This window comes from Gigantopelta aegis, chromosome 6 (genome assembly GCF_016097555.1).
Source record: "Gigantopelta aegis isolate Gae_Host chromosome 6, Gae_host_genome, whole genome shotgun sequence".
Lineage (NCBI taxonomy): Eukaryota > Metazoa > Mollusca > Gastropoda > Neomphalida > Peltospiridae > Gigantopelta > Gigantopelta aegis.
The window spans coordinates 4,269,368-4,283,386 of NC_054704.1; the positions used below are offsets into that span (position 1 = coordinate 4,269,368).

Here is a 14,019-nt window from a genome sequence, read left to right on the forward strand (position 1 = left end):
TGCCTGCACATGTTGTTAGATGAAATACAGACGTGCCCTTGCTCATATCGGTCACGCACCTGCACACGAAGGATACCAAGGTCAGAACACTAAGATCAACCAGGACAGAAGTCTGTCCACTCACCTGCACACCAAGGTCAGGCTCACATCAAGGTGACACACCTGCACACCAAGGTCGCACACCTGCACCAAGGCCATTGTCTCCTACCAAGGTCACGTGATTACGGAAAAGTAGGTCATGGCCCCATACAGCCCCCCCCCCCCCCCCCTCCTACTAGTAATTCAATGTTACAGCAATCGAACTTCCTATAGATCGATCAGTTTGTCTTTTTTGGAATTGTAGGACCCCCCCCCCCCCCTCCCCCAGACAATCCAGGATCCGCCCCTGGTTTTAGTGGAACGCTAAAGCTCTCAGTAATTGACATTTGTATATAATCCGTATGTCGATAAACACAAGGCAAACTGTAAAACTGCTTATCAAGATTACCTAAGTAATGCATGACATGAAAACAGCATGTCTCGGTATTTTCCCCTGCGTGTACTGTAACCTCACCGTGGTGCAGGGGTGAAACATTCTCCTTGAGAATGGCTAATACAGTACAACTCCCCTTTTGGGGCGCCTTGTTTGCCGTGAGGTTCGACCCGTGAAAATGGATGATGGGATCCTGGTGATTGAGTTGGGGCATACCTGCGGGTATGACTTCTGACAATACATCACTTTGGCCCGGAGTTCAAATAGACGGGTGGTCAGGTAGGCCCGACCTGATCAATCGGCTGGTCACGCCAAGCTCGAGAGCATACAATCTTTGTTTTGTTTACATTTAGTCAAGAGCAAACATTGTTTTATATACCATATGTATTTGTTGCTCTTGGGGCGGTGGCTAGGGTCAATTGGGTGATTTTGTTTTCTTAATGCCCAAGTATATCAACTATGTATCCCTGGCATGGCTGTCTGCTGGTTATCCGCAGCACCATGTCCCCTTGTTGGACCCGGTGGTGGGTGGGGGCATGGTTGATGAAAAAAATTTCAAATCTAATATGGATCAACCAAAAATTATACCAAATACAGATGGGACCCGTAAAAGGGTCCACACCGAAGTTTCGGACTTCTTGTCTTCCGACGAGGAGTCCATGAAATCGAAAACTAGTGTGAAGAAATCCAAAGTGATTTCTTCACAAAACTGGCCAAGGTTTCTCGTCATCAGTTCCACTGATGACGGAGCCTTGAATAAACTTTCACCCTTTGCCATTCAAAAGGCAATTGTTGGCTTGGCTGGTGAGCCCAAATCTGTCAAAAAAATTAAGACTGGCCTTTTGGTTGAATGTTTAACCGAAAGGCATTCTACTTGTCTTCTCAAGTCGACAGTTTTTTGCAACGTACCAATTAAGGTAACTGCGCATTCCTCCCTTAATTCGTCAAAGGGAGTTATCAGATGCAGAGATTTGGAAGGTGTTAGCGAGGAAGAAATATGCCAAAATTTACGTATACAAGGAGTTACTGCTGTGAGGAGGATAAAGGTTCGTAGAAACAATGACTTGTTACCGACGAATACTTGTATCCTCACCTTTAACGTCCCTACCCTTCCTCAATCTGTCAAAGCCGGTTACCTTAATATTCCTGTTGAACCCTTTATTCCAAACCCCTTGCGTTGCTTCAAATGCCAGCGGTTTGGCCATGGTCAGAACACATGTCGTGGAAAACTTACATGCGCTCGTTGTGGTCTATTTGACCATGACAGAAAGACATGTAAGAACGATACACTTTGTCTCAACTGCAGGGGCAACCACTGTGCATACTCGCGAGAGTGTCCGCGGTGGAAGCTGGAAAAAAGAGTTCAACAGGTGAAGGTACAAAATAAACTGTCCTTCACGGATGCCAGGAGGTTGGTGGAGACAGCAACACCTACAGTCGGTGACAAGTCATATGCAGCTGCAGCTGCTGCCAAAGTCGCCACTAAAAGTGTTGCAGTCAACACAGACCTCACTTGGCATTGTGATGAAGCCAAGTACAAGAAACTGTCTGATATTGAGAAGACGCAAAAACAGGTGCAAAAAGCAGCACAAAAACAAAAAATCACACCCCAGAAAAAGGAAATTGAAACTCAAGTGTCAATGGATTTTAAAAATCCACCAAATAGGTCGAGCACTAGTCTCCCTAAGACGGGCAATGACACAAAGAAATCTCCAAAGAAAGCTACAGAAGTACTGTCTGGTAGGCTGAAAAAGATCGAATTACGTTCGGTCCCGATCAGCAATATGTATGATACTTTGGCTGATATCGGTGATGATGATATGGAGATTTCATCTCCATATCATTGCCGATCACAAAGACCACCAGCAAAGCCAAAGATAAAACCCATACTTCCTCCCGATGGAAAATAAAGTTATCCAGTGGAACTGTCGTGGGCTTAGGCCCAATTTTGATGAATTAAGTCTTCTAATTCAAAAGTATAATCCTCTTGCAGTGTGTCTTCAGGAAACTTTCCTGAAGGATACTGACAGTATTAACATCAGAGGATTTAATCTCTACCATAAATGTCAACAGAGTGAAAACAGAGCGTCTGGGGGCGTTTCCATTATTGTAAATGAAAACATTCCCCAGAGTGAAGTCATATTAAAGTCGACTTTACAAGCTGTGGCCGTAAAGGTCACGGCTCATAAAACTATTACTCTCTGTTCAGTTTATTTACCCCCTCGAAACAGTTACAATTTTAACACTAGGGACTTTCAAGGTCTTCTTGATCAACTCCCTACTCCCTTTATTATCATGGGAGATTTTAATGCACACCACACTTTGTGGGGATGCGATGACATAAACACTAGAGGTAAACAATTAGAAGACTTAATTCTCAAAAATGACTTAATATTACTTAATGATAAAAGTCATACATACTTTCATCCTGCAAGTGGTTCTTTCACATCCATTGATTTAACCCTTTGTAGTCCATCACTTTGTCTTGATTTCTCCTGGAAAGTTTGTCCAGACCCTTGTGGTAGTGACCACTTTCCAGTTATTTTGGAGAATGATGGACCTCCATCACTTGAAAGAGTTCAGAGATGGAGGTTGACAGGGGCTAACTGGGATCAATTTCGGCATCTATGCAGCACTCGACTGCAACAAACTGCCATGACTGGTGCCGATGATCCCATGTCTTTGTTCACCTCCATCTTGAAAGATATTGCAGAGGAAACTATTCCTAAGACTTCGGCAGTACCGAAGCGTTTCAATAAACCATGGTTCAATGAGACATGCAAAGATGCAATCAAAGAGCGAAACAGGACCCTCGAGAGGTTCAAACGCGAACCTACCGGGGATAACCTGAATAGTTATCGCATTGCTCGGGCAAAGGCTCGTAAAACTATCAGACAGAGTAAGAAATCATCTTGGAGAAATTATGTCTCCAAGTTGACTTCTCAAACATCTGTGAAATCTGTCTGGAATAGGATACGTAAAATCAAGGGAAAAGAATCCAATAATACAGTTCGCCATTTGTCTGTCAATGACACGGATGTTACGTCTCATCGTGACATTGCCAATGCACTGGCAGACAGTTTCTCCCATAACTCTTCTTCTTCTTTCAGTACAGATGCTTTTACGTCTGTCAGAAATAAAGCTGAAAAGCAACCTATTAACTTTTCATTTGAAAATGTTGAAGTATACAACAGGCACTTCTCTTTGGAGGAGTTGCAGGACGCTCTACGTAGAGCCCATGATACTTCGGTAGGACCAGATGAAATACATTATCAACTCTTAAAACATTTACCTGAATCATTCTTAATGGTTCTATTAAATATCTTTAACAAAATCTGGATTTCGGGTGACTTTCCTTCTGATTGGAGAAAAGCCATTGTCATTCCTATTCCTAAGCCTGGTAAGGATTCAACAAATCCTACCAGTTATCGCCCTATTGCTTTGACAAGTTGCATTTGTAAAACCATGGAAAGAATGATCAACCGTAGACTTGTCTGGTATCTTGAGTCCCACAAATTGCTTACTAACATGCAATGTGGGTTCAGGCCTAGACGTAGCACGGTCGATCATCTTGTTAGATTTGAAACGTTTTGTAGGGATGCTTTTATCCATAACCAGCATTTGGTATCGGTCTTTTTTGACCTCGAGAAAGCTTATGATACCACGTGGAAGTATGGGATTTTGAAAGACCTCCATGGCATGGGCCTAAGAGGCCGTATGCCTGGCTTTATCTCAAATTTCTTACAGAATAGGTCTTTCAAGGTACGAGTGGGATCTACGTTATCCGATTCTCACTCCCAAGAGATGGGTGTGCCTCAAGGTAGCATCCTGTCAGTAACTTTATTTTCCGTGAAAATTAACAGCATCACCCAATGTTTAAAACCTGGCGTTGATAGCTCGTTATATGTCGACGATTTTCAGATTTGCTACAGGTCGTCCAGTATGAGTATCATTGAACGTCAGTTGCAGCTTTGAATAAACTTCAACAATGGGCAACTGACAATGGATTTCGATTCTCAAAGTCAAAAACAGTCTGTATGCACATCTGCCAGAAACGAGGTCACCATTTAGATCCACAGCTGTTTCTGGACAAAACTCCGGTTCCAGTTGTGGAGGAGACCAAATTTCTGGGGGTTATTTTTGACAGGAGGCTATCTTTTGTTCCTCATTTACAGTATGTGAAAAAGAAGGGCTTGAAGGCCCTCAATATCTTAAAGGTTATTGGCAAGACTGAATGGGGGGCAGACCGAAAGGTTATGCTCCAACTTTACAGATCTTTAGTTCGGTCTAAACTTGATTATGGGTGCATTGTGTATGGCTCAGCACGTAAGTCTTACTTGCAAATGCTAGATCCTATACACAACCAGGGACTTAGGCTCTGTCTTGGTGCTTTCAAAACATCTCCTGTGGAGAGCTTGTACGTCGATGCACACGAACCTAGTTTGGGTGCTAGACGTTCAAAGCTTTCTCTGCAGTATGCTACAAAGATTAAATCAATGCCAAAACATCCTGCACACAATGCGGTGTTTGATAATAAATATATGAAATTATTTGATACGAAACCGAATGCGATTCGGACATTTGGTCTTCGCATTAGGCAGCTTTTATCAGTTTCCAACATTGATTTAACAGACATTTTGGAAATGCCTTCATATTTTATTTTGCCACCTTGGTGTATCAAACCACCAAAAATTGTATTCGATCTTGTGCATCTAAAAAAAGATCGCACAGATGCAGTTATTTATAAACAACATTTCATGGAAATCCAAGAGCGGTACTGTGATTACATTCCTGTTTACACAGACGGATCACGGGATGGGAATTCTGTGGCTTGTGCTACATTGTTTCCATCAGACACAATAATTTCCATGAGATTGCCCGATTCAGCATCAATCTTTACTGCTGAAATTTGGGCAATCATTAAAGCCCTGGAACAGATTAAGGATTCATATGCATCCAAGTATATTATTTTTACACTCACTTTCGTGTCTTCAAGCTCTACAGTACATGAAATTGGAGCACCCCTTAGTTGGGATGGTGATACGAAAGTGTGTCTTTTTATCAATTGCCAATAAAGATGTTATACTGTGTTGGGTACCCAGCCATGTCGGCATTAGGGGTAACGAAAAGGCAGATGTTGCTGCCAAGTCTGCTTTGAACATGCCCCGTGTCCGTGTTGGTGTCCCCTACAGTGATTTTAAATTTCATATAAAGCAATATATCTTTTCGACTTGGCAAGACGATTGGGACGGTGCGGTTGCGAACCAGCTTCATTCTGTCAAAGCAGTCCTGGGAGAGTGGCAGTCATCCTACAGGCGATGCAGGAAGGATGAAGTAGTCTTGTGCCGTGCCCGCATCGGCCATACATATTTGACGCATTCATTTATTTTAAAGAAGGACCCTCCCCCTCTGTGTGAACATTGTCAGTGTACACTGACTGTGCGTCACATTTTGGTGGAGTGTGATCATCTCAAGCCGACGAGAAATGATATATTTGGCAACAGAAATGTTTTGGAATCTTTTAAATTCCACCCAGAATTAATTGTAAAGTTTTTAAAACACTTTGACTTCTATACAAAGTTTTAAAATGTACTCACTTTGACTTCTATACAAAGTTTTAAAATGTACTTAACTTGATTTGATGTATTGTATTATACTTTTTTACCCACAGCTCCTTACACTGTGGTTTTACATGAATATATATAAATAATATTTCCATATACTTACCATTTGTGACACCCAATAGCCGATATGTATTTTTGTGCTGGGGTGTCGTTAAACAAACATTCATTCACATTCACATTCGTCTCGGTATTTTAAATTATCCGACATTGACGCTTTTAAAAAACTAGCACCTACTACGTTGATGCTTTCATATTTGCCGCTATTAGCGGATGAACACATGTTCATTATTATGCATGAACTTATTAAATACAGCGAAATCAGTGTTCTGTTGTATGTGACCAGTGAAGAGTAAAGACCACCAGTGTAAATAATCCACGATATAATCTGTTGAGTATTTGTATTATTTACTCAGTAAATCAATGAACGTAAAGAACTCTTTTGACTTCCGACTGATCAGCGGAGGTACTTTATTGTCCATGTACTGTATCGTATGCTAATTTGACAATCATCTTTACAATGTAGCACAAGTGTTATTGTGTACAAAAATATAGACTAATTTGCAGAAAACCCCACTATCATTAGATATTAACGGACTTTCGTAACAGGTCAGATTTTTTTGCTAATATAGATTGTTGTGTAAATAATCTTGGCAAATGCATGAATTGTTTTAACGCAAAGGTAGCTTGCCTTGCATAACGTAAGTTCAGCCAGCTGTTTATCACTAACGCTTGTTGACTGGTTTTCACGCTATACATTAAAGAACATTTCGGGAACCAGTCAAAATAGTCTTTTAACGTTTAGCGAAAAATGGCCTGCTGAACGTTGACCTGTCATATCGACGTCAGGTCATTTCGTCCTTTGGATGTTGCCTGATGACAATGAATCGTCTTGCAACCAGACACTAAGACAATCTCCGCCCAATTAGGATTTCATGTCCACCTTTTGTATTCATTCATTCATTCATTCATTCAATGATTCATTCATTCATTCCAAGCCCATCTTTTTCGTTAGTTCATTCATTCATTCATTCTTTCTTTCTTTCTTTCTTGCATCATCTTTTTCAGAGCACAAACCATTACCCCAAGCCTGATACATCTGCCATTAACTTTAGTTTGGCTTGACAGCAGATATATATATATATATTGGACTACATGAGCACCTCAGTTGTTAGTGGTTAATAAAAGAGAGGTCATGTACATAGTGGTCTGACACCTACCCATTGAATTGTTAAAACTCGTTCTGGGTAGGAGCCGATACCAGGCTGTGAACTCAATACCTACCAGCCTTATGTCTGATGGCTTAACCACGACACCACAAGGTGGGTTAAAACACCACACCCTCCAAAATATGCCCCCACAAAAAAAAGAAGAAAAAAAAGAAAGAAACCCAACAAAAACATTCATCGCCATGTAGATTCTGGAACTTTGGTCTTAACCAGAGATGGATTATTATTATTTTTTGGCCTTATTGAATTAAATGTGTGCAAGTCATGAAAATTTAAATATTTGCATTTAACCAGTTAGAATAAATAATTTACTTTGTTTTGTGTCGTGTGATGTATCTTTCATCAATATTATATAGACAAGTCTGATTTCCGTTTGAAAGCAGCAGGTGCTTAGTTACGTGGGATATAACTGCTCTGGCTTATCTGCTTACTTGTCTCAAACAGTGATCTGCTTACTTGTCTCAAACAGTGATCTGTTTACTTGTCTCAAACAGTGATCTGCTTACTTGTCTCAAACAGTGATCTGCTTACTTGTCTCAAACAGTGATCTGCTTACTTGTCTCTAACAGTGATCTGCCTTCAAAGATAAATTGGCAATGAACACAAAGTGCAATCGAGAATACATGTAATTAATTAAGAACAGTCGGTGTTTTTGCCATAAAGAAATTTTCGGGTATGGCACTATGGAATTGAATGCAACCACAGTCAACAAGGGGGTATGGGGGGCCTCCCCCAGAAAGAAAATGGGTTAAGTTTAGGGTTAGCGTTAAGAAAATTATGCAGTAATGATAAAAGTAATTAATTTTGTCAAAAGTTTAACTTAACAAAAAAACACCTGCAAAAATATTTGGGTATATTGCCATACACATTGTACCCTCTGGCAGAAACCCTGACAGTAGATATTTTCTTTAGTCAATATGGTATAAAATATGAAAACTATATCACGTACATGGTTTTTGTGTGCACCGCTGGTCAAAATTTAGTCCAAAATGATTAGAAATCGTCTTGTGATATGGAGCCCCATTTTACATAGCGATTTTAGCACTAAGATCGCTTCGTAAAATGAGATGCTTGACCTTAATTAATTTTGTTGAGTATATGTCACATAAAAATGTAATATTAACTAAAAGATTGGTCACTTTAATCTGCTAACCTTTGTAATATTAATCGATCCCACAAAGGTATGGTAATGGTATGTACTGTCCTGTCTGTGAGAAAGTGTATATAAAAAATCCCTTGCTGCTTTTTAAGCAGTGTTCTTTTTGCACTTAAATATTATGTGCTGTTTAAAATTCAATTCCTTTCTTACACATATTTCCAGCTTGTCATATTTCAAAGAATACATGTACATCGTTATTAATTCATTTGATATGTATGAGCAGTTAACTGTTTTACGACACACCATGAAACACACGAGCCAGGTGTTCTCTATCTGTAAGTATTAAATGTTGTACATTCTACAGTTTTGTGAGCATGGTAACAATATCCAATACGAGTCGTTGCTATTCATGACGCTGTATCAGTGTATGTACTATCTAGTGCTGGGAATCGGTTGGACTTCATCATCAGTCATCAGTTATAATCAGTTTGCACTATCCAATCAACTTCCGATTACAAATTGGTTAGGAATATATATAAACTATATGAAGCAGAACATAAACAGTGTTTGAATTATAAGGACCATGCATCTATTGTAGCTAGTGTTCTCTGGGATATATCCTAAATACCACTAATTTTACCTTTAATTAATAACTTTAATGTTTATCAGCGGATATTGAAGAGGAAACCCACTACATATTTCATTAGCTGCAAGGGATCTTTTAATATGCACTTTTCCTCAGACAGGATAGCACTCACCACAGCCATTGGTATACCAGTCATGGGTTACTGGTTGGGATCGATGGGGGTAGGGGCAGTCAGAGAATACTTGGTCCACCAAGAGTATCCAAATATCTTTGGTTGCACATATTTTGGGGTATAAAAAAACCCTATAAAAAACTAAAAGAACTTATTTTAACCCAATATTTTTTTACATTCCTAAAAAAAGTAATATGTATTAAAGGGACATTCCTGAGGTTGCTGCATTGTAAGGTGTTTCCAACTAATAAAATATTTCTACGATTAAACTTACATATTAAATATATTTTCTTGTTTAGAATATCAGTGTCTGTATATTCAATGTATTTCTGATCATCTTAATATTTGTAAGAAGCCGAAATTTTTTTTTTAGGAAATAAAATGAAATTTAACCTAGTACAAATATTAGAACAATCAGAAACACATTTAATATATAGCCACTAATATTTTATGAAGAGAAATATATTTGATATGTAATAACAATGGTTAAAAAGTCTCTGTTAATCGAGAACATCTTAAAAATTGCAGCAAACTCAGGAATATCCCTTTAAAAAATTAAAACAATTAGACGAAATAATATTTATAGCCAAACAAATATATAGAAATATGGTCACCTCATGATCTTATGATCTCCTGACACTAAGTCTAATAGGGCCACTAAAAATTAGTTTCACCGGTGAGTAGCACATTTTACTGTTAGTGCCAGACAATGATGTGGTCTGGACTTGGTCTGTCTCTGACTCTGTCGCATGGTTTGTGGCAGCTCACAGATTGATATTTGCAATTGATGTATTATTATTTACAAAGAGGCATTCAAGCCTAACTTTCATCAAGTTTTTTTTATCCTTCAGCTGTGACTGTATACAAAGCAAGTGGTCTCTATTATTTTTACTAAGCAACATCAATTGATTTCTCTATAGAGACAATGACAGGGTGAAGTCAGGCTGAATCAGCCTGATCAAAGGAAAGTTCAAGCCCAGCAAGTTCCCGCGGCAGTCAGCAATGCCGTGGAGATTGTTGCAGAGTTTTTCATTCATTTTGGATTTTTTTGTCAAAATGTATGTTTTCCTTATTTTTAAAAATAAAATATACATTGCAGTGTTTTTGTCAGAAATGTATTGTTTCCTATGTAAAGTGAGAGGAAAAGAAAGGAAAGTTTGTTAATGCCACCTCAGTACAATATAAATTATGACATGTCTCACATATATATGGTTATTTCCACATTTGGTTGATAGAGAGGAAACCTACCACCATCTTACAGTCTATTCCTAATGATCTTTTATATTCACTTTGCCATAGACAAGACAGTACATACCACAAGCTTTGATGTTTGGGAAGGAAAAACCCTCAAGAGTCCAATATGGGCATTGATACAGGTATAATTGTATATTGGTGGGGGAGTGAGGGGCAACCTACAGTCTTGTGATCCAGATCACCTCTACCAATGAGCCATACCCCAGCCTGTCTGTGGTAGAATGAAACCTGATTCTTAAAATCTATAATGATCTATAATTTAATAGGAAGAACACAAAATCCTGACATATATTTATACAGTCAAACCTGTCTCAGGCTGCTGTCACACATGGGAGTAGAAAAAAGCAGTTGCTTAATACAGGTGGCTGCTGAATACAGGCTTACACTTTTACAGTTTCTAAAAATTTATGTTGTGTTTCTTTCTCTTTTTACTTACTGTAATGCTAATTATTGTACTGGATGTGTGTGCCATAGTTTACTGAAAATAAACTTTTGACGTGTTACCTTCTGAAACTGGATGTGTTGATTTAACCATTTGGAATTAATTCACTTACAACTTTGTTCTCCATTTTTATTTAATTACTTAATTATTACCTCATGCGGTATATTGTCATAGTACATGTAGATGAATCTATGAATGTCATGCTTAGTCAACCCAGAGGCAGTTAGGTGTATTCCAAAGTCACACTTTCTTAATTGAGACACATTAGAGATGTCACACTGAATCAGTGAAGATATCAACATTGTTTAAAATAACACTTTTATGAAAAAGTTTTGTTTCAACTTTATTTTCGTGCTTATATCCAATTAAGGTTCAAGCATGCTGTCCTGGGCACACCTCAGGAATCTGGGTTGTTTGTTCAAGACAGTGGGTTAGTTGTTAATGGTTAGTGGGTGTAGTGGCCTTACACCTACCAATGGAGCCCTTAAGAACTCGCTCTGGGTTGGAGCCGGTACAGGGAAGCAAACTCTGTACCTACCAGCCTGTAGTCCGATTGCTTAACCACTGCACCACCGAGGCCGGTCCTATGGAACAGTAAACATTTTATGTGGCCACTTAATACAGGTATTTTAGTGATTTGTGGTCCAATTTAGGTAGGTGCCAGGGTTTCTGCCAGAGGGTAAAATGGGTATGGCGCCATGCCCAAATGTTTTTGCAGATTTTATTTTTTTAAGTTAACTTTTTTACAAAATTAATTACTCTTATCATTACTGTATGATTTTTTTAACCCCAACCTTAAATTTACCTATTTTCTTTCTTGGGGAGGCACGCCATATCCCCTACTGACTGTGGTTACATTCAATTCCATAGTGTCATACTCAAAATTTTCCTTCTGGCAGAAACACTGGGTGCTGACCGTGTTTTACAGGTGACCGCTTATTACGAGTGCATTTACATCAAACATCAATTAATAGAGAAAAAAATGGCCACATAGGTATGTGAACGCTGATTGCAGGGCAGGTTTAACTAATTATAAAGGTAAAAGTTCTCTTAATTATTTTGTTAATGCCAAACTATTATACCAGACTTGTAGTATAATAATCAGATACTGAAGTTCTAACATACTTTATTGTGTTTAATTATATTATACATTTGTATTTAATGTTTCAAGTGGTAATACTTTATTGTGTTTAATTATATTATACATTTGTATTTAATGTTTCAAGTGGTAATACTTTATTGTGTTTAATTATATTATACATTTGTATTTAATGTTTCAAGTGGTAATAACAGGTGGCTTTCCTTTACATAAACAGACATATTTTATTCCAACTTGATAGTTAATAGCTGGCTGGTGTCTGATAACTGCTGGTTGTTATTTATGTTACTGGTAGATTGAAGCTATGTGTTAGTGTGGCTGTCAACATTTCATAGTTAGTGACAGATCTGATTATATCAGCTGAGGACCATTTGAGCAGAAACAACAATGCCAGGTTGTCATTACTGCTGTTAAATATTCTCATATGTAATGAACATGCTAACTATTGACATCATGTATAAATTAACTTTGTTTTAAATGCTGAAAATGTTATTTTAATATTTTCTAATTATAGAAATGTAGCAAAAGATTTTTAAATTTGTAATTTTGTGTCCATTGTACATGTTATAATGGATAATCATTCATGTGGAGATATCTTGTTTTAATTGTGTTGTTATATTTATGATACTTTTCGGAAAACTCTTATGTAGTTTGTCCAAAACAAACTGTTCATCCATCCCATTGCAAAAAATTTACATAATTAGAATTGAATCATACCCGTAACATATTCATTAATATCTATGGTATTCAATCAAATTCCTGACGGGTGTATCATGTACCTCACCAGTACTCTTGTTTTTTGGTTAAATTCATTTTATTTTTATGTATCCTCGGATTAATTTTTGTGTGTGGCAGACATGCTTTGTAAAAATGTTTTATTGTTTTTTCTCTTCATTTTAAGCTTGTGCTAAGGCTGTAATGCATTGCTTTTGACAAAGATTTTTGGTAATAACCTTTTACTATATTTTTGATACTTTCAGGTAATCTCTGGTTTTTAGCTGAATGGATCCTTTACGACAGAGGCGTTTTCTATCCCTAGACAACAGGAATGGTACGAGCTACAACAACTCTTCTACATGGAACGGCCTCATGTCAAACGGAGAACACGACAAGAAGAAACCAGCCACACAACTGGATGGATGTCTGGTCTTCTTGATAGTCGCAGTGTTTTATTGTTCAATTGTTGGTCTTATCAACATCCGCGTTCATTCTTACCCTGCTCCAAAGACAGTCGTAGACTCGCTGAAGACCGATTTTGTAGAAGAACGAGCTCGAGAACACTTAGACCGAATCACGAGTGTTGGAGCAAGAGTAGTGGGAAGTGCTGCCATCTCGCAGGCCGAACGTTACATTGTGAGTGTACTGAAGCTGATTTCACAGGGTTCCAGCCCGGCCAATGTTGTGGACATGGATATTCAGAGAGTTGGTGGGTCGCTGGCGTTGGATTTCATCGGCATGGGAGAGTTCACTAATGTGTACGAGAACATCACCAATGTTATAGCCAAGTTGTCGCCAAGGGAGCCAGCTAGTCACAGTGTACTGATAAACTGCCACTTCGACACAGTTACGGATAGTCCAGGTAAAATTAAACATAGAGCCTCGTCCCTGACAACAAAGTATGTACCCTCGGGTGGAATAGCCCTGTCCCACATGGATACATAATGGAGGATTCGTTTACTCTAGCAGTTTCTGTCCACCTGGAGTGAAAGGATCAGTTTTGTTTGAGGGCTTGTGTAAATCAAATTTTATGTAACCCATTTTTTTTCTTCATCTATTTAGGATATCATTTACATAGTGATGTGTTACTGTGACGGAACATGCTCTTATTTTTTTTTGCCTGTGGCGATATTAATTGTTTTAGAGGGCTGTGTGCAGTCCCAATATGCAGTTAGACTAGGTGGGCACTTTGTTACGTAATACCTCCGTGCGACGGTGGTCAAGCTGTTCCCAATACACACCCAGACCAGGTGCGGAGGCCATGTGGCCAGTAGTTACGTAATACCTCCGCGAGTTCTGTTTTACGACCTTGTTTTTCTAGCGATTGG

At 38.6% G+C, this 14,019-nt stretch overlaps 2 protein-coding genes across 2 annotated transcripts in view; both read left to right on the forward strand.

Annotated features, from left to right (window-relative positions):
- Positions 1–1,038: 1,038 nt before the first annotated feature.
- On the forward strand, positions 1,039–12,972 carry LOC121373887. The gene is made up of 2 exons (XM_041500684.1): positions 1,039–2,046; positions 12,955–12,972. The coding sequence occupies exons 1-2, from the start codon at positions 1,039–1,041 to the stop codon at positions 12,970–12,972; spliced, it is 1,026 nt and encodes a 341-aa protein (XP_041356618.1).
- The window catches only part of LOC121373889 (endoplasmic reticulum metallopeptidase 1-like), a 39,882-nt gene continuing 32,452 nt past the window's right edge, over positions 6,590–14,019 (forward strand). Inside the window, exons 1-2 of the mRNA XM_041500687.1 lie at positions 6,590–6,702; positions 12,955–13,553. Coding sequence (XP_041356621.1) covers positions 12,977–13,553 — 577 coding nt within the window. The 5' untranslated portion in view covers positions 6,590–6,702; positions 12,955–12,976. The remainder of the gene's footprint in view (positions 6,703–12,954; positions 13,554–14,019) is intronic.

Bases quoted from the DNA above. Each gene is read 5' to 3' on its own strand.
- LOC121373887 (XM_041500684.1), top strand. From the start codon at position 1,039: ATGGATCAACCAAAAATTATACCAAATACAGATGGGACCCGTAAAAGG.